Source organism: Leishmania major, chromosome 26 (genome assembly GCF_000002725.2).
Source record: "Leishmania major strain Friedlin complete genome, chromosome 26".
NCBI lineage: Eukaryota > Euglenozoa > Kinetoplastea > Trypanosomatida > Trypanosomatidae > Leishmania > Leishmania major.
Window position 1 is genome coordinate 347,957 of NC_007267.2, and position 24,869 is coordinate 372,825.

A 24,869-nucleotide genomic window follows, 5' to 3' on the forward strand; every position below is an offset into this window, starting at 1 on the left:
CAACGTGAATGAAGGGACCACGCTACAGCGTGAGTAGTGGTCGGTTGAAGAGAACGATCCTCGACAGTGGAGGGTCAGGTATCCAAGAAGAAGCGCCGCAGTGCCGCTGATGTGTGCGTGTATGTGTGCCGCTCTTCTCTTCACCTCTCCAATCTGCTCACAGCGTGAAGCAGTGCCGTCACCCAGACACTGAAAAGTGCTGTGCACGATAGGGGGAGTTGGTGCGAAGCCGGTGAACTCCGGGGCGGCACCCACTGCGTTCGACTTCATGGTGAGGCCTGCTGCTGGCGTTCCCTCTCACCTGAGGACTGGAAAGTTGCTCTCGTGCAGATACAAAGAAATGGGATGATGCGCGTGCATCTCTCTCTCGCCGTGAGCCCTACCCCCTCCCTATTTGCACCCTCCACCTTCTCTCTTGTGCCCGCCCATTCCCTGGCCCGTTCGCAACTCCTCCCCCCTCCCTCCCCTCCCCGTTTCTGCGACACAAAAACCTTCGTGTCGAAGTTTTCGTTTCTCTGACTCGTCAGCCGCTCCTCTCTCCAGCGGTACATACACTCACAGGACGCACACACTGCGTGGAGTGTGAGGGGGGGGGGCCAGGAGGCGGCCATTCAACGCACGTGACGCCCCTCGTTTCTCTTCTTGCCGCTCTCCACCCCTGCAACCAAGGCGAACACACACGCACACACACATACACACAGCAGCAGACATGCACGCAGGTGAGACCAACGGCAGAGACTAACGCGACCGTTTTTGTTCTCCTTTTGGAAGGCAAGCGAAGAGGGAGTTCACACACGCACAAGCAAATCGGGCGTGAAGTGTGTGTGTGTGTGTCCTTGCCCTCTCCTGGACGCCAACGCCGACAGCACTTGATTGTCCTTTCTCTGCCACTGCCCCGCATCCACCCTTCTCCCGTCCCTGCACTCACCGCTCACCACCCGCTGCCTCCCTTTCTCTTGGTGCCTTCGCCTGTCCTCGCTCGCCCCGCTCTGGCACCCTGACAGGCTGAACCTAGCTCTTCTCTGTCTTCGCCCCGCTCATCCTTTGTTCTTCTCACACACACACACACACCTCCACCCTCTGCGTACCTTGTGCACAGCGCTCATACTCGTGTCTGGTTTTGTTTCCCTGTTGTGGCGCTTGCCTCTCGCGCTCCCTCGTCAATCATCATCTCCTCCGCACCTGTGAGCGTTTTCGGACCAGCGACCGCCGCAGCCGCTGCTTTGGCTGTCATCCTTCCCTGGCCCGTTGTCCTCATCCCCCTCTCCGTGCGAGAGAGCGCGGCAGAAGGGTGTCCAGGGCCTGCCTCTCTGCCCTCGCCTTGCATCTCTTGCGGACACGTGACCCTCTATAGTCTCTGTCTCCCTCGCGCACTCCAGACGCAGCTCCGTCGAATTTCCAAGACAGGGACTCAGCGGCACACGTGCGCGCAAGTGAGACTCACGCGGTACGAAAAGCGGGTCGTGTGAGCCGATATATATATATATAGAGAGAGAGAGAGGGCGAGGTACACGCAGCAGCAGTTGGGGTCGCCGCCACGTTGTATCTCCGTGTCTGCTCCCCCTTACCCCTCCCCCTCGCCTCCTCTCCAATGGAGTACTTCTACAGGTCAAACGCGGCGGAGATCACGCCGCTGAAGGCGGCGCTGGTGAACCTGGTGTCGTCATGCTTGATGAGGGAGCCGCCTTTTGAGGCGACGCGGCCTGGAAAGCTCCCCGTGATCACGGCTCCCGCCACACGTGCCCCGACGGCGGATGAGGCTGCGGTAGATGTAGCGCCGGCGCCAGAGAACGACGGTGCGTCTACGGTGGCACAGATGCGTGAGCTGGTGCATCTCATCTCCCGCCAAGATGGCGAATTTGTGTTAAAACTGGCCCTCTACGCCCGCCACGAACTGCACCTGCGCCGCTCACCGAGCTTCCTCGTCGCGCTCTGTGCGAGAGAGCCGAACTGCATTTCGCTTCTGCAGCCGTACATGGAGAAGATTATCGTGCTTCCGTCTGATTGGCTAGCGGTCGCTAACTTTGCGTACTTCCACGACTGCGACGCCGCCCACGACTACGCTGGAACGCTGACGTACTCGGTAAAGACTGAACGCGAGGCTCACGCGACCGCGTCTGTTGCCCCCAGTGCTGCAAAGCGTTCCCCAAGCTCTACCGGCACGCGCAGTCCCGAACCTTCGGCCGTCGAAGCACGCAGCGGCAGCAGTGTCGGCTCCCAAGGCGCCGATCCGCTAGCCAGCAGGATTGGCGCGAAGGCGAGGGGTGATCGCCACCAAGGCGCGGCAGCCCGCGACCCGACACGCTCCTACATCCCCGCGGCGCTGCGCAGCGCCCTAGTGAGCACCTTCGCGAAGTTCTCCGTCTTCTCCATGGCCAAGTATGACAACGAAGCGGCAGAGCACCGCACCAAGCGGCGCCAGATCAGACGTGATCGCGCGGCCGCCGAGGCAGCTGTGGTCGCGTCGAGCATGACTGACCCAGCTGAGTCAAGCGCCACCTGCACCCGGCCTGCCGCGCTGCCGTGCCGAGCCTGCCCACAAACCTTTACCTTTAAGCAGCTCATCCGCATGCTGCACATCACTGAGCCAGCGTACATTGTGTGCTGCCTCCTGGGCAAGCGCTACCCGACCAACGCGGATGACTTCCGCCGCATGCGGCTACATCTCACCGATCCCACATGGAAGAATCCGGCACCGCTGACGGCAGGGGTCACATCCTCGGCGAAAGGCGTCCGCGCCGCGAAGGACACCTACGGTCGCGCTATCCTTGGCGAGGGCGGCCGCGAGGGCGCGGATGACAGCCACGAGGACAGCGCGGCGCTGCCCTTTTGCGTCTTCGACGCGCGCCGCGCCGGACAGCGCATGCACCTTCCCGTGCCAGTGACTTGGGAGACTCAGCTGTCCAAGAAGGGCAACACCGGCCGCGTCTGGGACGCGTTGATCTCGTCCGACGCCGTGCCGTACATGGCCCTTCTGCGCAACCTGCGGAACATACTCACACGTCTGTGCTCGGCCTCGACACACAAGCGCGTGCTGGATAAATTAGTCGATGAGCAGCAAGTCGCCGCCAGCCAGCAGCTTCCCTATCGCTTCTACAGTGCTTATCTGGCTGTGCGGCAGATGGGCACATTGCTGGTGCACCTGGACGCGCTGCGTGCGGTGACTCGGAAGGCACGCTTCAGAAAAGAGGTGGCCTCCGAAAGGGGCCGTAGTGGTCGTGGTGGCCGTGGAGGGGGCCGCGCCGCCGTCGCATCGAAATTTGCTGCCGGGGCCGTTCGCCAGACGATGAGGGAGGCAGCCAAGAGATTCGAACGCCCGTTGGTGCCGCGCGCGTATCTGCGCCGTTACGTGGTGCAGTACTGTTCTGCACTCGACTCCGCTATCAACACTTCAGCGCGGCTGAACGTGATTCCAATGAAAGGGACGTCCATCGTTATTATCTGCGTCACATCTGCCTTGTTCGAGCCCATGTCCGCGGTGGGCAGGACCGCGACAACACCGGCGTCGAGCCAGCGCAAGGTGGATGTGACAGCGCTGCTGGTGGCCATGCTCATGCGTAGCTGCGAGCAGTGTGTCGTGCTGATCTACTGCTACGACGAGTACGTTGTATTTCGGGAGAACGACCCGGATGTGGAGAGGACCGCGCTGCAAGGGATGTATGACGAGGAAGTTGGCAGCCGCAGCAGTTGGGACACGGAAAGCAGCAGCAGCAGCAGTAGCAGGGGCAACGACTTCGATAACAACGGTGCAGTTGAAGGAGACTTCGAGGCCATGTCCAACACTCTCCGCAAGGCGAGCGCCAAGAACTCACAAAAAGGTGCGCCAGGGCTGATGGGCCTCGTGAGCGCACTCACCGCGCGTTGCTCCTCGCTGCTGGAACGGAAGCGGGAGGAGGTCGGACCCGATGGCGTCGCGACTTCTTTCGCCATGTTCGCGGATGCAGCAGATGCGCAGTTTCCGTACGCATTCCTTGACGAGGTCATCGAGCGCAACATGCGGATCGAATCTCTGCTTGTGTTCGATGAGGGTGTACATCGCACCTACGCCAACATGAACCGCAACGCCCCTGCGTTTGGTGACCTGCCGACATACCTGTCACGGCTGCGGCGGACATGCAGCCCCGACTTGGTGTACGTCGGCGTGAACTTGAAAGCCTCGAACCCTCCCGCTGCGGAGGGGGTCGCCCAGGCTCCAGGGGCTACGGTTTTTCCGGTGACAGCATCAGCTGCTGGCGCGCCGGCGCACAGGAAGCGAGGGCAGGTCTCGGAGCCTTCGGCCAAGAGCGGTGCCGCAGTGGCCTTGCAGCAGGCAGAGGTGAAACTGCGCTTCGGCCACCGCAACGATGTCCTTCTCACCGGGTTTAGCGACTCCATCTTGCGCCTCGTGGCGGAGCGGACCGGCGGCGGCCCGCTCGCAGTGATCGAGCGAGCGGCGGAGACCTACCACGTGTCGCGCCTCTCTGCGCGCGCTAGTCAAGCGGCCTGGGAGGAGCGCACCAAGGCACTGAAGGTGCTGGCGGCGCTACGAGAGGGCCATCAGTCGCACATCGGTGGCGGCGGCGGCTCACTAGAAGCACTGCATGCCCCGGGTGCCTTTACCTTCGACGACTGCCTCAAGCCGCTCACGCAATCCAGCACCGCCACGACTTTTCCCATGCAGAGCTCCTCGCACCCGAGCACAGCGCGTTCACTGGTGGCCGAAGCGATGGCCGCGCCTGCGGTGGCGCTGCCCTTCTTCGACGGTGATGGAAAGGCAGTCTCCGCAACAGGACGGAGCTGGGATTGCAGCTCACGCAGCAGTGATCGGCGGCTGCAGTGGCTGACGAGCCGCATCGCTGGCCAACGAAGAGAGGCCAGCGATGCGGGGACGCCATCGAAGGGTCGCACAGCATTGCCAAGCATCCGTCGCCTACTCGCCAAGCCGTCGCTCTCTGAGTCTGCAGTGGCAACGCCCAGCGCCAGCGGCGCGAAGAGCAGCGCCGGCGAGGCGGTAGACCCCGCGCGTCACTGGGATTCCGGTGAAACCCGAGAGATCGAACCAGCGTGGCTGGCCGCCGAGGGCAAAAACGTGTCGTCTGTCTTCCACCCGCAGCCGTTCATCTCGATCTTGAAGCTCTTCTCCATGTCGTCGAGCAAGCACGGCGACAGCACCACGGCGTCTGCGGCCAGCGATGCAGCATCTGTTGATGCCTCTGCCACCGCATGCGTTGCTGCCATGACGACGCTCGCGAAGACGGCGTCCACCAAATCCGTGGCTCGGCACCGCCTGCAGGGTCCGGCAAGCCACCCGCTGTTGCCCACCGCGTCGGCGGTGGCTCGCCGCCTTATCACTTCCTACCGCGTGTGCCGCTTCTTCATCTCCAGCACGTTTCTCGACATGAACAACGAGCGCAACGCCATCGCGCTCGACATCTTTCCGCGGCTGCGGCGGTGGGCTGCCGAGGCGGGGCTGAAGGCAACCTTGCTGGAGGTGGATCTGCGCTGGGGCATTCCTGCCCTTGCGACGAGTCGTAACCTCTCGACTTCCGTCTGCCTTAACGAGGTGTCGCGGTGCAGTCCGTTTTTCATCGGCATCATCGGCGCGCGCTACGGCACGAGCCCACCGACGCCGCTTCAGCTCGTGGTCGACGAGGACGTGGATGCCGAAGACTACGCCTGGATGCGGGAGCTTTCGGACCCGCACGTGTCTGTGACGGAGCTCGAGATGCGCCACGCCATGTACAACACGAAGCGCCGCGTCGGCTGCGACGGGGCCCCGTGGTCTGCGCTCTTCTTCGCTCGTGATTCGCCACACCTCCTTTCATCGTTCGGCCCAGCGGACTCGGCGTGCCGCGCCGTCTATGAGGCCGACTCAGACACCTCAACCGAGGCGATCGAACGCCTCAAGAAGCGGATCACAGAGAGCGGATGCAAACTTGTTTCCTACCAGGCGGCGTACATCAGCCCCGCCAAGACGCTCCTGCCGGGCAACAGTGGGCGCAGCAGCGGAGGCGCGCCGCACCTCGCTGGAGGCTCTATCCGATCTGCCGCCATGTGCAGCGGCGCGCGCGCGATGATGGAGGATGACCTGGGTAGGTGGGCGGCGCGAAGCCGCCGCGGCTTCGGTGACGGCGCTGGCCAAGCCGCCTCTTCTATCAGCGGTAAGACAAGCGAGGCGGACTCGCTCGGGGCACTCGTAACGGCCCGCATCACCGAGTCGGAGGAGCGGAAGAGGTTAACGTCGATGGACGTAGCGATCGATATGACGGACTTCTCTAGCAAAGTGTTTCATGAGTTGCAAGAGGTCATCTGCCGCGTATGCGGCGTGCGTCCGGGGCTCGACGACAGCGCAGCGGAAAAGCAGCGGCAGCAGCACGCCGACGCGTGCGTGGCGGACGTGCATGCACCAGAGACAGACGCGAAGGCGCGTAGGTGTGCGAGAAGCGCGAGATCCGCAGTATCAGCAACCAGTGGGGCAACGGCTGCCGAGGCGCCTGACATGTACGAGATGCTCGTGGTGGCACAGAGCGAGTTCGCGCGCAAGCTGAGCGACTTGTACGCTGCGCCACGTGGACTCCTGGAGCAGCTCTCCAGCTTCGCATTGAACGGCACCCTTGGCGTCACCGACGAGAGCGACGTGCCGAGCGATGCCGGCGCGGTGAGGCAGAGGGGTGTCGCACCGCACGGCACCAAGCGCCAAGAGTCCGTGACACTTATCCCCTCATCCGAGAGCGCTTACGACACTTGTCCGGTGCGAGGCTTCTCGCTGCTCCCGCCGCAGCAGCGCGCGCAGCATGTCAAGGATAGCGCGAGCAGCGGAGGAGGGACTCCGTGTCAGCCGCTCGTCGCTCGTACAGGCGCGCTGGGGGGCGGCACGAGCTCCATCCTACTCTTGGAGGGCTGCGACGGGGACGGAAAGTCGTCGGCGCTGGCGGCGTTGACAGCGCTAGTTCTCGAGCCGATGCAAAAGGCGTCCGCGTCGGAAGCAACGCCGCGCTTCCTATTTTACTCTACCCAGGCAGAAGACGACTCGGTGCATGGCCTGCTTCTGTTCCTCGCGAAGTCTCTCTGCATCTTCTTCCAGCTGTACGGCGAAGTCTCGGTGCAAGACACGGACGCCGTCGATGAACTCCTCCTGGTGCTGGATCACGCGTACGCCGCGATTCATCGCCACTTCGAGACATCCACCGGCGACGCCGGCACGGCTACCACCGCAAGAGGAGGAAGGGGCATCAATGGCGGTGGGAGCGTCGCCGGTCGAGCAGCGGCGGGAGCGGGTCACGCAGCTCTTGTGGTGGTGCTGGATGGCCTCGACAAGTCCTCCGAAGCGGCAGAGTTGGTCAGCCTTCTGGGAACGATTTTGCATCCGCTGGCCACGCAGCACATCCGATTTGTGGTGTCCGCGTGCCCGCGGTCGCCGCTAGCCCGCGCGCTGCGCACGCGTACCCCACCAGCCCACGTACTCACCGTGCCCATTTTGAGTGAAGCTGAACGGGCTGAGCTGGTGCGGCTGCACCTCGCGAACTACGGCAAGGTCCTGGAGGAGTCCTTTACGGCAGATGAGCTGAAGAATCTGCTGCGCAAGAGCGGTGCCGGCCGCCCCAGCTACCTCATCTCCGCGATCACGCACCTTCGCCTCTTCAGCACCTTCGACACGCTTCGCGAGGACATCCGCTTACTCCCGGCGTCGCGCGCCGCTCTGCACGAGCAGCTCTTTCAACACCTGCAGGCCCGCTTCGACCCGGCCACGTGCCGTGTCGTGCTCAGCATTTTGCTGCTGCGCCAGCCTGTTGGTGGTGTGCTGGAGTTCAACCTTTACCGCCTCGTGTCGGACGTCGCCGCGGCGTCGCGGCTGGTGACGCTGCTGCGGGGCATCTGCCTTGACACGCACCACGGGCGCTTGTTCATCAAGTCGTCGACCTTCGTCGATGCCGTCGCGCGCAGGTTTTTCCGCTTCGCATCCGATTACCAGTGCGTACAGGAGCGCGTGCTTCTGGCTGAGCTGTGCTACCAACCCATCGATGTCTCCCTCGATGAACAGGAGGTGAAGGTTGGCCTGCGCCAGGTCGCAGAGTCGATCCGGCGCAGCGCAGCGAACCCGCTCACGCGGCGCACGTTTGTGCCGGAGCGCTACGCGCCCCGGGAACTGCTTGGGGTGTTGCAAGGGTCGGTGCAGGCGTGTCGGCTTGATGTGACGGCCGCATTAGCGTGCTACCTGCCGTTTCTGGAATGCCTGCTGGTGAGTCGCCGCATGCTATCGCAGCTGATCGGGTTGCTGTCCTCCGTCGTCAGTGCAACGACGTCCGCGTCGTCCTCGGCACCTGGCGCACCAACTGCTACGGGGGCGGCAGAGGCAGAGGACGACGCGGACGCAGAGGACAGCGGCAGCATCCGCCCGTTGGCGAGCTACCGTGCTCTGGCGCTTCCGTGGCGGCACTACCGAAGCGACATTCAGCATCTTGGCTACGTGCTGGAAATTTTGCAGAAGAACCATCACGTGCTCCTGCGCCAGCCTGCGCTGCTGCGTCAGTGCGTGTGGAACACTGTCGGGCCGGCGATGTGCATCAGTGCCTACGATGCAGCCTCGACAGCGCGCCTGCGGCACGCATTGCATCGAATGACCACCACCAGTAAAAGCACCGCCTCTTGCGAAGTGCAGGTGGACCCGCAAGGTGAACGTCGACGCTCTGAGGATGCCGCGCTGCACAGCCCTGCAGCGCGGTCCCCCGACATGCCCACCTTCTCCGTGCTCTCCACGATGTGGGTTCACTGGCTGAATGCGCGGCAGCACGGCGGCGAGGGTCGCGTAATGCTCACGACTGTCTCCCCGCAGTCGATACGGTGCATGGCGATGAGCCCGGATGGGACGGAGGTAGCTGTTGGCGGCGATGACGGCATTCTGCGCCGCATGTCAGCGGACGAGGACGAGCAACAGCAGCTGCAGCAGTCACAGCTGGCACCGAAGGGGACTGAGAGCGCGGGCAGTGCCGGCGTTGTGGGACGGCGTCGTGTGGCATCGACGCTGCGGCATGAATCCGCCGTCACCTCTGTGCTGTACGTGAACCCTCGCACTGCCGGTGGTCCAACAGCAGGCACCAACGGCACAGGCGCACCGGCTACCTTGGCCGCGCCTACTGGGGTGGCGCAGCTACTTGTTTCGGGGTGTGCTCGCGGCCTCTTGTACGTGTGGAGCCTTGAAGATAACTCTCTGCTGCAACGCGGCACTGGCCACCTTCGAGCCATCAGCGGGCTTGTGTGCCATCCGCTGGAGCCGTTGGTGCTGTGCTCTTGCAGCCACGACTCGCTTATCATGCTCTGGGGCGTCGGCGCTGCAGAGGCCACGTCGAGGCTGTGTAGCGAGGTCCAGGCCGCGTTGGCCCTGCGCATGCCCAAGTACCCGGCCGACTCTGCAGAGCGGCTCCAGCACGAGCGGCTGCAGCAAAGGACGAGTGAGGAGAAGGGCAACGGCGAGCTGTGCGTTGGCGGTGGTGGCGCTGGGTCAACCGTGGTGTGGCGGGGCATCCCTGGGTGGAGCACCGGCATCCGCAGCAGGCAGACGCCGTTCCAGGCATCGCTCATGCCATTCCACACGGAGCGGCAACACCACACCCCTGTCGCAGCTATTGCCTTCCATGGCTCTGGCGACATCTTTGCCAGCGGCAGCTGGGACGGCGTTCTTGTGCTGCACGACACCCGTGAACTATGCGCGCCATCATCAGCGATTACGCCAGAGATGAATGTCCCATGCGAGCCACCGAATCAGACCCGCCTCACAAGTCGGCGGTCACGCCGCGCCAAGGTGGTCTGGCGCACCCGACGCGGCCCAGAGCGTCGGCAGGTCACGTTTCAGTCGATGGAGTTTGAGTTGGGCTCATCGGTGCGTGCGCTTTCTTTTGCAAACTCGCTCGCCGTCACCTGCGTTGTTGGCTGCCACAATGGCACGGTGGTCGTGGTGGACCACGCCTCTGCGGCGGTGGTGGCGCGGTGGACATCGCTGCACTCCGCGCCGGTCACGCGGCTCACCACATCGTTGGACGGCCGGTGCGTGGCCTCGGCCGACGAGCACGGCGTTGTGCGCTTGACGCACACCGGCATCACTGGATCGGTTTTTGCCACCTTTAACGGTCACCATGGCGCTGTCACCGGCTTGTGCTTCCGTCCACCGCGCGCAGGCCACGGCGAGGACGTCGCTGGTGGCGCCGATGCCCTGCAAGCACCTCCAGTGTGGCTGCTCACCGCTGGAGAGGATCGTACGTTGCAGGCATGGCGAGTGGACAGCAGCGGCAGCGGCAGTTTCAAGACGCAGACAGCCACGTCGAGGCGCCGTCTGATCGCCGCACACTGCACGGCGGTGACGGCGGTAGCGTCGTCGCGCGACGGCCAACTGGTCGTCACCGGTTCCGCAGACGGAACCGCGATCGTGTTTCGGGTGCCAGAGGAAATCGACGATGATGACGACATCGTCTACAGGGGGGCATGTGGGGCGGCAACGGGCATGGACTGTGCTGGCACCACCGCATGGGATCGTCCGAAAGCGGTGGGAAAGAAAGCGAGTCCGGATTCCTCTACTGCGGCGGGCAACGCGCAGACGACGCTTCCGCTGAAGCCTGCCTTCACGCTGAGGCACGACGACTGTCGTATTACGTGCATCCGTCTCGCACTGCGCGACACTCGAATCGTTGTTGGTGTGGTATTCGGCCTTGTGTACGTGTGGTCGTCGTCTCCAGGGTTGAACCAGGTAGAGGGGCGCCTGCTGCTTCGCGTTCGCGTGCCGGAGCATGGCTTGTACCCCGTCGTCTCGCTGAGCATGGTGGAGCGGTGTAGTGCGACTGCGATGAACGGCAATCGAGGGAAAGCCGAGGCCCGCAAGGGCGGAATCGCCCAGCAAACCCGGGGCGCAGAGACGACGTTGCCGCTCGCTAACCCGCTGCAGCCAGCGCGCACGCACACACGCAGCAGCGCTGTCACTGCCGCCATCGCCGTGTCGTCTCCGACGGAGAAGGAGGATGAGAGCAGCACACTCGTGACAGCCGTGTGCGCCAACGGTGACGTGGCCATCTTCAAGCTGCTTAGCGACGCTGCCTCACTCGTTATGGCAGCTGACCAGGCACGCCGTCGACAGCGCCAGCAACGTCACCAGATACGTGCCACCTACTGCGCCACTGGCCTCGTCAATGGCGTCTTCCCGCGAAGCAACAGTACAAGCTACGCAAGCAGCGCGGACACGTTGAAGCGCTCCGCGGAGGACGTTGGCGTAGCGGTGTCAACGCCGGCAAGCAAGAGCCTCACCTGGGTCGAGCGCGTGGAGAATGGAGGTAAGGGTGGTGGGGTAGCACCTCGTGCCGGCAGCACCGCCACCGCCTCCAACTCAACGCCGTGCGTACGAGAAGCAGGCCCCGCTGCAGCGCAGGTGGGACGGTGGCGGCCCATGCCACCGACAACGGACTGCGCTGCGCGTCGCCGGGGTGGTGCCTCCGTCGCTGTAAGTGCGACGCCCGCACCGCAAGCAGCGACCTTCGTCGAGGCTCCGCGGCGTCGTCAACAGGCGCTCGATCGGCGCGCCCGAAAGCTGCAGCGCTTGTTGTCTCGCTGTCGTGAGACAGAGGTCGAGCTGTGCAGCAGCTTTCGGCTGCACCTGCATCGGTATCGACTGCACTGGGAAAATGTGGCGGACGCAGAGGAAATTACGAGCGTGGTGTGGCTCAACGCGCAGCACCCGCAGCTCTCCCTGTCGGCCGACGCGGCGGATGCGTCTGCTGCAGTGTTGGCAGATGCACTCGATGTAGAGCACGCCAGGCTTGCCCTCGTTGTGGCACAGCGACAGCTGTTCCTGCTCTGCAGCAACGGGCATGAGAGCGCTTTAAGCGGGTGTCTTACTGTGCGCGTGCCGTCACGGCTCCCTGGCAGTTCCTCGGTGCTGAAAAGTGTCAGTGGAACAATGCCGAAAGAAGGAATGGCCGTTGGAGCGCCGGTGTGGGGCGCCAGCGGTGATGGAACGAACGTAGAGGGCGACGTAGTGCCTCCAGAAGCCGTAGAGGCCGCGGCGACAGAGGAGTTTGAGGTGGACCTCGGCTGCCTCCTGCGCGACGACGAGTACTTCACGTCTTCCAGCTCAGCTGTCGCAGTTGCGCCACCGGCGCCATCGGCGGTGACGGCAGTGGCGCTGCGCTGGTTTGCGGTCGCCATCTCCACCAGTCAGGGCGAAGTTCTCCTCCTTCGCGTGCAAGTGCCGCATGATCATGAAAAGCACAGCGACACTCTGGGCACACCGACAACCCCCTTCACTGGCTCTGGAGCGAGGCCGCCAACGGCCGCCTCGCACCACCTGAGCACCAATATCCTTCCCAGGACCAGCATTACACTGTGTCGACGACTGAGCTTCACCGGCTCCATCGTCAACCAGGCAGCCGCAGCAGAGAGGGACGAGACCGAGGCCGGCACCAGCGGTGCCGCACTTCACCGCAATACGGCCGTGCCTCGTGCAACATGCGTTGAGCTGTGCACGCTGCCGCCCGAGCTGGGAACGTCGCTTGACGCCAGCGCCCCGTCACTTCCGTTGGACGCAGCCGCAACGGTGATGGAGAGAGTGGCGCTGTTCGCAGGCTGCACTGACGGCTCGGCACGGGTGTGGCTAGCGGCGGCACCCCCTGTAGTGCCGCACGCTCGCCGTGCGTCGCCAGCTGGTATCGAGATGGACGAAACCCCTGCGCAGTCGCGCATTGATGGCGCCAGTGACGCCTTTATCGGCTGCTTTTATTGTACCAGCAGCGTCACCGTTGTCTCCGGCTTGCTGAACTACAGCGTGCCGCGCGCCAGTGGCGGCGGAGTATCAGCACTGGTACCGTCCTCGCGGTGGATTGTGGGTGACACCCTTGGCAACGTCTATCAGCTCCGGCTGGAGCGAGACCCCCCTGGTGGTGTAGCCGCTCTGCTGAGCAACTCATGTGACATGCTGACCGCGGCCGGCGGCGGCGCGAGGAGCGGCAACGCAGAGGTGCGAATGACCCGGGCGGCGGCAGAAAACATCCATGCGGAGCCGTGGGCTCGGTCGCTTCAGCGGTTGACCACTATGATGAGCAGCGCCCCTCCTGCTTCGGCGGCGGGAGCGATGCAGACGCCCGGTGCCAACGATAGTGCTGATGAGGGTTGTCTGGCCGGTGGCCGCACGACGGCCAGCGAGGCTGTCGGCACCCTGGCGTGGCCCGGGTGGTCGTCGCACTCGTCGGAGAATTGGTTGGCGCCGGTGGATGTTTCGTCAGCGCTGCCAACGCTGCTGAGGCGCGCTGCGTCAGCGACCGGCGTCAGAGCGGATGCAACCTCCGAATGGCGAAACACGAACGGCAAGCCGCGGACGGCAATGCTGTCTCCTTCCGTCGGCGCTGCGGATCGGACTCCGGGGGCCGGCGACGCAACTCTTCAGCTTTCGACTGCCGCCCCGTTTTGCTCGACCCTTGTCAGCTTCCCTCCCGTGCAGTGGTCGTGTCTCCCTGATCTGCCCTCGGTGCAGCGGGCAGGTGCTGCTGTCGTTTCCAGCGCAACAGGCGGTGCCGCCGAGGATGTGACTGCGCGCGGTTCTGACGGGCCTGCTCACTTGACATGGCTGGGCGGCATCGGACTCTCCTCTCCGCCCACAGCGCTGCCGTCTTTCGCGACCGGACCGCGCGCGAGCCAGAGCGTGCTGGAGCGCCAAGGTGCCGATAACGACGGAGGAGAGTTCGCGGCAGCGCAGAGTTTTCAGGTGCCACTGACGAGTCTCTTGGCAAGGTATCGTTCGCAGGGGGCGGGTACGGACAGCGGTACTCCAGTGAGCTGGCGCGGTGAGACGGCGGCTGCGGTGAGACTGCCAAGACGCGGCAAAGCAAATCCCAGTGTGCATGTTGAGGTGCCAGCCCTGCCGCTGCCCAAGCAGCTGCTAACGCAAGGCGACCGCCAGCACCACCTCATCAACGCCGACGACGAGGACGAGGAAGACTACTTTGCCGTCCTGTACACGGCAGAGCCACTGGTGCCGCAGTCTCCGTGCGCCGGTGGCTCAGAGGCAAGGCGTGCCTGGCTTCTTCACCAGCAAGAGGTGCTGAAGGAGGCGATGCGCGTGCAGCGGTACAACAAGCTGGCACGACGGGCGCTGGAGGCGTACCAGCGGCGCACGGCTACCGCGATGGGGCTCTGAGAAGCTGAGCAAATACAATGGGTGCCATCAAGAAAAAGGTGCGACGGGCGCCAGCACCACATGATGCACAGGGGTTGGGGGTAGGGGGAGGCGGGGTGGTGATGACACACGCACAGGCGCGCACGTAGGGATGGAGTCAGCAGAAGTCATGAGAGGCGCCGAGGGGCAATCTGCCGACCCGATGCGTGAGGATGCGCGCCATCGACACTGAGGGATTAGCGATGGTGCACCCGACAGTGACACTCATGAGGTCCTCGTGGCATCCACACGGACAGCCAGGCACCATATCAGGCCCCCCGAAGGGGCAGCAAGAAGGTACAATGCAACTTGGAAGCGCAACGACGCGCTGACCAAGGAGCAAGACCGACAGGGAGACGAAACGGACGAGACGGAAAAGCAAAGTACTGCCAGTGCTGCACTTCTGAGCAGGCAGCGCTGAGCTCATGTGCGTTGTCGGCACGTATACACATCAAGGTTGCTGCCTACTTATACTGAGAGTATTTCGCGTGACGAGTCCAGCGATGGAAGGAGCCATACCCTTAACCTTCTCGCGATCCTCTCTGCTTGGGCTGTGCGTGTGTGTGCGTCTTGTTATGTGTAGGATGTCACCCACAGCAATGCACGTGTGGTTTCATGCGCCGATGTTACGAGGGGCAGAAAAAGAGGAACCCCTCACCTCCCCCACCCCGCCCGATCACTAGACCGGCATGCACGCCATCCACCACACGCTCCTGCGCCCTTCCTCTCTTTCTCTCCGCCTATCCTTTCTCCTTAACCCCCTCCCCCATCCTCCCCTTCACTCTCTCTCGATTTCGTGTTTGTTCGATGTCGTGGGCGGCTGGCATACGCACACAGGAAGCCAGTGGCTGAAGCGAGGCGCCGACAGGATTCGGAAGGAACAGGGAGAAGGGAACAGAGGCTGCTGGAGACCCGAGCAATGGCGGTTCCAGAAGGCCGCAGCATCTACGAGGTCCTTGGCACCGTCCTCTACCGCACCGTACCCGTCAACATCGACGATGCAAACGTGCAACGGAAGCAGCAGCAGCAGCGGGATGATTTCAACGTTCCTCTTGACTACGACACGGCGCTGGCGCTGCGCGAGATCGATGAGGCGACCATAGCGGCGCGCTACCTGGCTACGAAAGCCAGGGGTGCCGCTTCCGCCACTGCTGGCGGCGCCGCATCTCGTGATGGTCCCATGGTGGCGGACAGGGTGTCTTCCGCAACAACAACGCGTGCGTCGGCGGCCGCGACGTCTGCAGTGCCAGTGCCGCCTCAGCGATCTAACACACCGGCCTTCACGGCGGCACGCCATGGTGGCTCAGGCAGCGGCGGAGGACAGCTTTCCGCCGCGAAGATGTCGCCGTGTACTCTCAGAGTCGGAAGCCCGTGCGAGAATACCTTGACGGCCAAATTTAGAAGCAATGTAGAGGCTGCAGGGGGCCAGTGGAACGCGAGCGAAGCTGTAGACATTGCAACACAGAACGCCTATCTCGTTAAGGCGCGAATGAACGCTGCTGCTGCGACGAAGTCAACCGGGAGTGGTACTGGCGAGGTGCCAGCTGCAGCGCGGTCGAGCCGTGATGGCGTCAGCGCGATGACGGTGGCGCAAGCAATGGAAATCTTGTTCCCTGTAGAGGAGGTGGGCCACGGCGGTGGCAGCAGAGAGGATTCCGCTAAAGACGGCGAAGAAAAGGCGAGTGATGGTGCGCTGACACCTCCGCTCTCCGCTTCCACATCTCCGGTTCTTAGCACAGCAACAGCCGCTGCGGCCAGAACTGCCGCCAGCACGCCGGTGGTGTGGCGCAGAGCCGACGTGGCTCACCTGTCTCGCCTGGACGTAGTTCTCCTCTACAAGCACCTTGAACGCCGCTGCGCCCGCGAGTCGGCGCGCCCTCGGGGGGTGGTGTGCCCGAATCGGGAGTGCATCTACAACGACGGCCTCCGCGAGTTAATCCGGCAAGTCACCCTCCTGTGCCCGGAGCGCGGCCTTCTGCTCGACGAGTTAGCCCGTAGCATGCGCCAAGCGATCGAGACATACGACGTGCTGCTCGACAGCGCAAACCAGTACGCGGTGCGCAAGAGCACCGAGCGTGACCTGCATCAGTACTTATTCGCGGAGAAGACCGACCTTGAGACGGAGGTGCGCCGTCGTGAGCATCGCGTCAGCGAGTGGCGCGCCAAGTACGCCGGCCTTCAGAAGCGCTTTCAAGAGCAGCAGGAGGCGGACCGAAAGCTGCACGCAGAGGAAATCGCCTACGCCAAGCGTGCCAACCAGCAACTCGTGAGCGAAATCAAGCGCCTCGCCTCGGAGGCGGGGAAGGCCAAGGGGGCCTGAAACGCCTGCTATGGATTTCACACCGGCGTGACTTCGACGTCGCGTATGGAACGTGGTGCGTACGGCTGATCTGGATGTATACGACACATACAATACAATACAACACACGCATACACACATAAACATATACACATATACACACACGCAAACAGAGGTGTGCGTATGTGTGTGCGTATGTGTGTGTGTGTGTGTGTGTGTGTGTGTGTGTTGTATTGTATTGTGTCGGGACTCTCTTGTGCTTCCTGTTTTCTTTGGTCTATTTTCCGTTTCTGTTGTTCTCCCTCCTCCACTTCGCTTGCACGTCATCGTCGGCTTTGCCGAGCTCGCCGGTGTGCTGGTGTGCATGTTGGCGTGTGTGTAAGTGCGTGTGTGTGTGTGTGTGTGCGCGCGCATGTCTCTACGGATTCGCCCTACCTCAGCGCCACCGCCGCCACCCCGCCCCATCTCTCTGTCGCTCCTTACTCTTCCGCCTCCATGCAGGGAGAGAGAACAAGAGCGAGAGATGGACAGCAGAGGCGATGTGCATGTCCGTGGGTGTGCGATGTAATCTATGCGTTTGACTGCAGCTACGGCCGCTGTTGTTTTTTCAAACACTGCGAAAGAACGTGTCACAGCAGCACGTCTGCAAACTTAGTCGCAGCGACGAATGCCGTGCCATGTCTGGGCGGACGGTTCACGCAGACGTGCATTTTGGTGGGTTGGGGAGGGGAGGGGACGGGACGTATATGCAACTGATTGTGCCTTGAACACGGCGTCAATGTGCAACTGGTGTCGCAATGCCCTTCATGAACTCGTGCAGCAGCCCAGCACGTGTGCACGCCTCTCTTGGTATCCATGTGTGTCTGTACACTTCCCCACCCGGCTGCCCACTCTCTTCACGGGTACTCCTTTGCCATTCGACGCACCAACACTACCCCTCTCTCTCTCTCTCCTCTTTCTCCCCCCCCCCCTCCCTCCCCCTGTGACGCCATGCTGGTGCCATCTCTATATCCCTGTCCCACACACAAGCCCACGCTAGACCGTCACAGCGCAGATCGTGGCCGAGGCAGGGGAAACCTTGACAAGGGACTCGCACGAATCGATTCCGAAAGGAATACACAAGACGCTCTACCGACACGTCTCGCTCTTCCTTCTTTGGCACTCCACTGTTATGCGCAGCAAGCCCCCGCCCTCGTCCTGCCCTCTCTTTCCCTCCTCTGCCGGCTTGTCACTTTCCTTGGTGTGTGTGTTATACAGCTACATACACACACACACACGCACATGGCGCCACCCTTTCATGTAAGTTAGCTTTCGGATACGTTTGTGTACACCGCGTCCTTCGCACGTCTCTGCGCACAGCATCCTTTCTTCCTTTCTTTTGTTGTTCTTACTCTTGTTCCCCTCTGCCTCTCGCACACACACACACACACTCGCTCTCTCGCTCTCTCTCTCTCTCCACCCTGTGTGTGTATACACGAGCGAAGAGCGTCGATAACTTCTCCTCCTCACCAACGCGACTGCTTGCCTGCGCTTGTGTGTGTGTGTGTGTGTGTGTGTGTGTGTTCTCTGCCTCCGACGGCGTGCCCGCTACCTCCCTCCATCCCTCTGTCTCTGCCTCGCTGCGTGTACGCAGCAAACCGCTAATTTATCGTGCCCCTTGCATTGCTCGCCCGTCTCTCGAGTGGCGTTCATGCGACGGGGCACGGCGTCACCACACCCACGCACCCATACCCACACCCACACCCACACACGCGTATATATGTGTATGTGCATGTATGCATGCACATGCATATGCACACCCCGCACAAACTGAGCCTCTCCCTCACCAGTCGTCTTCCCCTCTGCCGTCTCGTCACCTCTCCGCCGTGTAAGCGAATCAGCTCGCCAGAATCGCATGCGGTCTCCAACCGTGCAGGCGCAGTGGAGTGCTGCTGTCCGGCATGGCGAGCGCGACCGTGTGCTGTCGCCGAAGCGAGAGCAGGGAGGACCTAGCACGGCACATGATGTCAATGACACCGACCAGAATCAGGTCACCTCTGCTGCTACAGCAGTGACGTCGGCAACGCAGCCTTCGCAGCTCTCTCTGAAAGAAACCGGCATGCACCGCAGCACGTCCGCCCTACAGTGCTTGCAGTCGATACAGCGGGCCGACGGACTAGGTGGGACACATACACGGCGGGCAACGCCGTCTGCGGCTGTTGCGGCGGCAGCAACGACAGCGATACAGCCACTCCTCTCCCCTGCGTCCAGCGCTCACCACCCGGCTGCGAGTGTCTCTTCGAAAGCGCAGCAGGGGCGCTCGCCCTCCTTGTCCCGCCCCTCCAGTGCCGCGGCCAACTTCCGCGGCACAACGAACGGCTCCTCTGTACCGCACCCGGCGCTGAGGTCGCGCTCCGTCTCGGCCGTTCAGCAGCAGCACCTCCGCACTTTGCCAAGCCACGTCCGAAGCGCGCGGAGCAGCTCCTCTCATAGTCGACCGGCGTCGGCGGCGCCGCAGGAGGATTTCCCCCAGATGATGGCATCCAGAAGTGCCGCGGCGCGCTCACAAGAGAGCGCGACGTCTGTGCCAAGCGGCAACGGATGCAGAATCTTCGGCAGGAGTCCTGTGACGGCTCCGCCCGTGGCCACCACTGCGCATATACGCGCCTTCAGCAACAAGACCCTCTACGTCCGTCCCCGGTCAGCGAGTCTCACGTGCACCTCCCTGCCAGCCCCGCAGTCGGCGAAGCGCAATCGAAACCTGATCCAGGTCCTGGCGGTCTGCCACAACGGCTCTCCGACTGCGCGGGCATGCCGGGCGGGCATAGCGAACAACAGCGCCGTCAGAGGCCCCGAGTCGCTCTCGCAGAGTGGCCAGCGTCACTTTCTACGTGCGCCACGGCCTCACCAAGTCCCTACAATGGGTACACGAGAGCAGGTCACCGTGGATGACACGAGCGTAAAGGGTGTGCAGCGAAGCTGTAGCTGCTCAGCGTCGATGGTGCAGCGCCAGCAACCGCGACAGACCTCAGCTGGCTCGTCACCTCAGGCAGATCAGACGCAGCCCCAAGGCACCCGCGCGGATGCAGCCGGCTCCGGCACACCGGGCTGCCAGCTCGATGAATCTGGCGTTGCCGACAACGACGGCGGCTCTCACCGCTGCGTCGGTGAGCATCAGGCATTTGAGGAGCTGGCGATGGCCGTCCCCTTCACACCTCAAGCGGCTGCAGGGGTGGCTGGCATCGAGATTGGCCCCGCTGCGGGGGAGTGGAACCTGCCGCGCATTCAGCAGCGCATCCTTGCTGCGCGGCTGCAAGCGGAGGTACACCAGCACTTCACCAGCGCGGTGGAGATACTGCTCGCCGTTCAGATGAGTCTCGATGTGGACTACCAAGAAGCCTCACAGGGCGGTGGTGGCCGCGAACCTGCCTCGGTCTTCTTGCTCACTCCAGCGCAGCGGGCGTACTATGCTGATCTCGTGGGGCGTGAGCTGCAGTACGTCACGGCTCTGTGGACGGCGAAGCTGCAGTCCACGGAGTCGCCGACGCTTGCCGTCACGACGCCAGCTGTGGATCAGCTTCGAGGAGCAGCAAGAAATATTGCCGGCTCCCACGCGGTGCCTTCCGAACCTACGGCAGCAACGGAGGCGGCGGGGGAAGAAGGCACCGACGTGCGCGTCAGAAAGCACTCCCGTGCAATGGCGCGCCTCATGTCGTCGACAGAGCACCGACTCGCCTCCGCGACGCACGCGACCGACAGCACAGCCTCCAGCACGTCGTGTCCCAACTCTGCCGAGCCCGCGCACTCAGCCGTGGCCGTGAGTGTCACTTCGACGGGACATCCATTGCCCAAGACAGCATCGCGCAAGAGGACCCTTGTCGAGCTTCACCAAATACCGGAGATGCAGACTTGCGCTCATCGATCGCGGCAGCCGCATGTCAGCGCCACCGATGACCTCAACAGTGATGAGTCAGAGGCGAGTCAGCTCAGCAGCGTTCTCGTCTATACCAGCAGTAGCAAGGTGGGGGCGCCCTCTCCGCATACCCCCGCATTCAGTGAGCGCGGCATATCCGCTACCGGCGTCCGCGCGAGTGACTCGTTTATTCACGCGGTCCCCGAAAGCTCGGCGCTCGACGGCACCACGGTGCCCGCACAGCCTCGCGGGCAACGTCGACCATGTGACCAAAGGCGCGGCAGGAAGCCCATCCGTCGAAACCCGTACCTGATGGACGCCGTCAGCACCAACTCGTCCGCTGCCAATGAGCTTTCTTCGGTGTGGGATGACGAGGTGCTTGGGTCGCAGCTGCACGGGCCCTTTGAAGATGCCGTGATGCAGCGCGTGCAGTGCCGCTCCATGCAGAGGAAGAGGTCGTCTATCAACGAACCCCAAGCCACGACAGAAACGAGACCATCCTCTCACAGCAGTCCCCTCGGTCTTACAGCCGAGGACAGCGATGGACACAGAACGGGCCACCGCGGCTCGCTCGTCGCAGACACGTCCCCAGAACGCAGCAGCGACAGTAGCGGGCGGCGGGTGAGCATACTCAAAGCCTGCCCGCACGTTTGCCAGCTTTCACCGTTACAGCTGACGGCATCGGCAGCCAAGTGTCGCGCTGCATGCGACGCTGTGACTTCTGCGCCGACATCGGAGCACGAGGCCACCGCCGCCGCCCTTCACAAGGTCGAAGACGCCGCCTCTCCGGTGTCGGCGCGTGCGGGCTCGTCGCACCCGCTGTCGTCTGCCGCGCCGTCTGTTGCGTCCAACTGCTCCTCCCCGCGTACGTCCAAGAAGCACCGCCCAGTCCACTCTGCTGAAACCGACGTTGATGCTGCCGCTCCACCGTCCTGCCGACCCACAGAACTGGGAAGGACTGTTCAATCACCTCTTCGCTCCTCAAGCCCCATGGCAAGAGATGCGCGCGTTGGCGACTCAGCACCAGCGCCATCCACTTGCTCCGCCGTGGCGACGAGCGGTGAGGCCACCGCGAAAGCCCAGCCTGTCGGTGCGGGTGATGCCGACGTCGCACCTGCCAGCCGAGTCTCTTCGAGCAGGCCGCTCCCGTATGCAAAGGATGACGAGCAGTACAGTGAGTTGAACGTGAGCGATGCACGCAATGCGGTGATGCGCCGTCAGATGACGCAACAGAGCGCGCTTCTCGCAGACAGGCAGCGACGGGGCAGCGCCTCGTTCTCCGTCATTGAGGCTCCAGGCGACGTGCAACTGTCGAGTGGAATGCACACCAGCTCCACACATCCCCTGCCCCGCCACCGCAGCTCAGGCGGCGACGGCAGCATTGCCTCGAGCGGCGTCATCAGTGCCACCACGAACATCATCAGCAACACAAGCGGAGCTGCGGACTTGCCCGCCTCCACGACTGAAAGAGCATCGATCACAGCCACCGCCTCCAGAGCCGGCGCGCAGCACGGGCATCACCACACGCAGCACCTGCAGAACAGCACATTGGACAGGGATCGAGGCCAACAAGAGTCACGGCAGTTTCTCAGCCCACCCTCCTCTACACGGCTGCTCGCTGCGCGCGACGAGGATGGCAGCCGCTGCCCATGCCTGTCGCCCGCGCAACAGCCCTACGCCTACGAGCATAAGACGGTTGTTTGCAGTGACGGACAGCCCTGCAAGCGCCTTATCCTGTGCAAGGCGGAGCGGCTGTCCCGTAGCACGCGCCTCCACCACACGGAAACCGGATCCGTCGTCCCCGGCAACTCATCCCAGCAAGGAGTCAGTGAACCTGATACCCCACGTTCGCTTTCTCGCCCGTCGAACCGCACTTCAACGCGTTCCCAGCACACCGCTTGCACGCCGTTAATCGTTGGGGCGGATGAGAGCAGCTCACGTGGTTCTCAGACGGAACTGCAACATCAGGAGCGTACGGATACCGAGAGCACCGTGAATGCGCACACGCCTCGTACCTCCCTCATGGCCACTAGCGCTCCTCTGGCAGCAGAGCGATTAGAGAAGCACCTGCCTCTAGCGATGCTGGCCACTCATTCGGTGGAGACGTCGCCCCTACAGAGGGAGGCGGGCATGGCAGACGGCGAGAGCGCGGCGCCGGTGCGTGTTGTGGTCGAATCTGTCTCGATGCGGAAGACGTCGTCAGCAGATCTTGACGGGCAGGAAGTCGTGTTCAATGTCTCCCCTGAAGACGAGTCAGCGTCGCAGGACAACTTCTCGGGTGCGTTCATAAGGGAGGCGGTCGCTGGTGGTGGGCAGGACGCCGGTGTGTCAAGTATTGTTGCGACTCGTGGGCCAGGCCTGCAGACTCCTGAGGGCAGTTGGGTGAGCGACGAGCGACGCCAATTTATTTTCAGCGGCGATGTAGCGCAATTGTGGCTCGATGAGGAGGGCTCTCTCGCCGGAAGCTACTGCAACACCTACAGAGTGGAACTGCAACGTGCGGAAGCGACAGCGCTGAAGTGGCGTGGGCCTCCGGTGTGCAATCTGCGCGCTCTTGCCGCTGTCGGCGACGGCAATGTGGCCGGTGAACGACACTCGGCTCACGGCGGTCGGTCAGTCTCATCATCTGCTGCAGCGGAGCTCAGCGCGGCGGTGTCCACGGAGGCGTTGCACGAAGCAAGGCCTGCTGGAGGCATGCCTGGTGGCGTGACGAGCACCTGTACGGGGCCGACAGGTATCCACTTCGCCGGTCCTCGAGAGCTTCTGAAGACGCGCCGTCAGGAGCGGCAGCATAAGCAGCCCCCGCAGCCAAAGATGCTCCGGCAAAGCAGCTGCCACCTGCTGGCAAGCCACGGCGCCGTCGTCGCCGAGGCCGCGACGGAAAGGTGCGACCGGTCTTGTAGAGCTGACATCACCGACGCGCAACCGTTTCGGCGCGGTAGTGTGAAAGCAGAGACGGTGAGAGGAGACGGAGCCCGTGTCCGCTCGACCATCATGCATTGCTCGCTGCCTCCCGATCCAGTCACGCAGCTGCCTCACCGAAAAGTGTACGGCGATGACAACTTCATCATGTTTCGCCGCGCTGCCGCGGCCGCTGTTGCTGCTTCCCACCCTGTAGTGGTAGGAGCTACCCAACCGAAGCGCCCGGAAACGGTGGGAGCTACACCCACTCGTCCCGGGTATGCCTCTGCTCAGTAGAAGCGCCGCGCCTCAGTAGATCGCGAGGCTCCCTGCGTCCTCCCCCCCCCCCCCAAAAAAAAAACCTCGATTTCGAGTCACGGCCACGTGCGCGCGGTTGCGCGTGGTGTCGTCGAACGCTGCATTTCACACCCACCCTTCCTCTCTGCGGCGGAGAAATGCAGTTTGCTACCCTATCATAGGGGGAGGGGTGGTGTTGGGTGCTGGTCCGTGCGGCCGTTGAAGCATCGCCTACTGTGTTGCGGGATGAGCTTGTGGCGGAAGCGGCGACGGAGAGGGGGAAGAGGCTGCAGCGAAGGGAGCGTGTGCGCAAGAGTGCGATGGAGGGCGCAACCCCCGACGCCTGCAATGGGATCGCCCGCCGCCGGCCACTACAACGGCGATGACACGTACATACGCACGCAGGGGGGCGCTTGCCCCTTCTTCGTTCCTCTCTGTTCTGCTGTGTACGCGTAGTCTTTTCGTTTTCCTCTTTCGAAGTGTGCGTCAGCCCTGATGACGGACGATCACCGCAGCTCGTGGCATCACAGGATCCACTGCACTGTCCCCACCCTCTTTGCGGGGCGAAGCCGCGCAGCCCCCCCCCCTCCCCATTCCTGCGACTGCCGGGTCCACTCTAATCCTGAAAGGGTCAGGCACCTGCAATGTAGGGGAGTTCAGAGCGATGCACTGCCACTGGTATCGGCTGTCAGGCCATGGATGGTGTTTGCTGGGGTGAGCTACGACAGCGAACACGCTCGTGTCATTCATATGATTAGGCGGAGTGTCAGCGTGACTCGAGCGCATCTTACCTCCGGCCCTCCCACTGCCTACAGAGGTGTGGTGGTGGGGAGCCTGAGCCGCCGCGCGGGGGACGCACCGGGTGGCGACCACTATGACTGGGAGCGGCTGTGACGCAAACTGCGAGGCGGGTACGCGTAGCGTTTGAGGGCAGGAGCCGTGCTCTCAGACAGCCGAGTCGGGGCACTGCTGCACCGCACCTCGATCGCTGCTCCGCGCCACGCAGTGCGGGGCCTGTGACAGGGCCCGAGGGGGAGAGGACAAAGCCGAGTTGAGCACATGTGCTGCAGGGCAGAGAAATGGAGATGCTGCGAAGTACAAGAAAGAAGGCGGTCCTCTGCGTGCGCCTGCTCTTCGGTGTGTGTGTGTGTGTTATTTCTTGTATGAACGTCTTCCCTGCCACTTCCGCTTCCGCTTGTCTGCCTTGTCTGTCCTTCTACATGTAGGTGTATGCATGTATATGTACGTATGCGTGCATGTATGGTTCGCGCTGCCTTACCTCCCTCATGCAATTTTCTCATTTCTTTGCTTCT

The 24,869-nt window shown here is 63.0% G+C and overlaps 3 protein-coding genes across 3 annotated transcripts; all 3 read left to right on the forward strand.

The window, feature by feature from the left end:
• Positions 1–1,591: 1,591 nt before the first annotated feature.
• On the forward strand, positions 1,592–14,149 carry LMJF_26_1110 (conserved hypothetical protein; the record flags this gene model as incomplete). Its single annotated transcript, XM_001684063.1, has 1 exon — positions 1,592–14,149. The coding sequence occupies one exon, from the start codon at positions 1,592–1,594 to the stop codon at positions 14,147–14,149; it is 12,558 nt and encodes a 4,185-aa protein (XP_001684115.1).
• Positions 14,150–15,086: 937 nt separating this feature from the next.
• Positions 15,087–16,487, forward strand: LMJF_26_1120 (conserved hypothetical protein; the record flags this gene model as incomplete). The annotated part of the gene is made up of 1 exon (XM_001684064.1): positions 15,087–16,487. The coding sequence occupies one exon, from the start codon at positions 15,087–15,089 to the stop codon at positions 16,485–16,487; it is 1,401 nt and encodes a 466-aa protein (XP_001684116.1).
• Positions 16,488–18,360: 1,873 nt separating this feature from the next.
• Positions 18,361–23,556, forward strand: LMJF_26_1130 (hypothetical protein; the record flags this gene model as incomplete). The annotated part of the gene is made up of 1 exon (XM_001684065.1): positions 18,361–23,556. The coding sequence occupies one exon, from the start codon at positions 18,361–18,363 to the stop codon at positions 23,554–23,556; it is 5,196 nt and encodes a 1,731-aa protein (XP_001684117.1).
• Between the last annotated feature and the right edge of the window lie 1,313 nt (positions 23,557–24,869).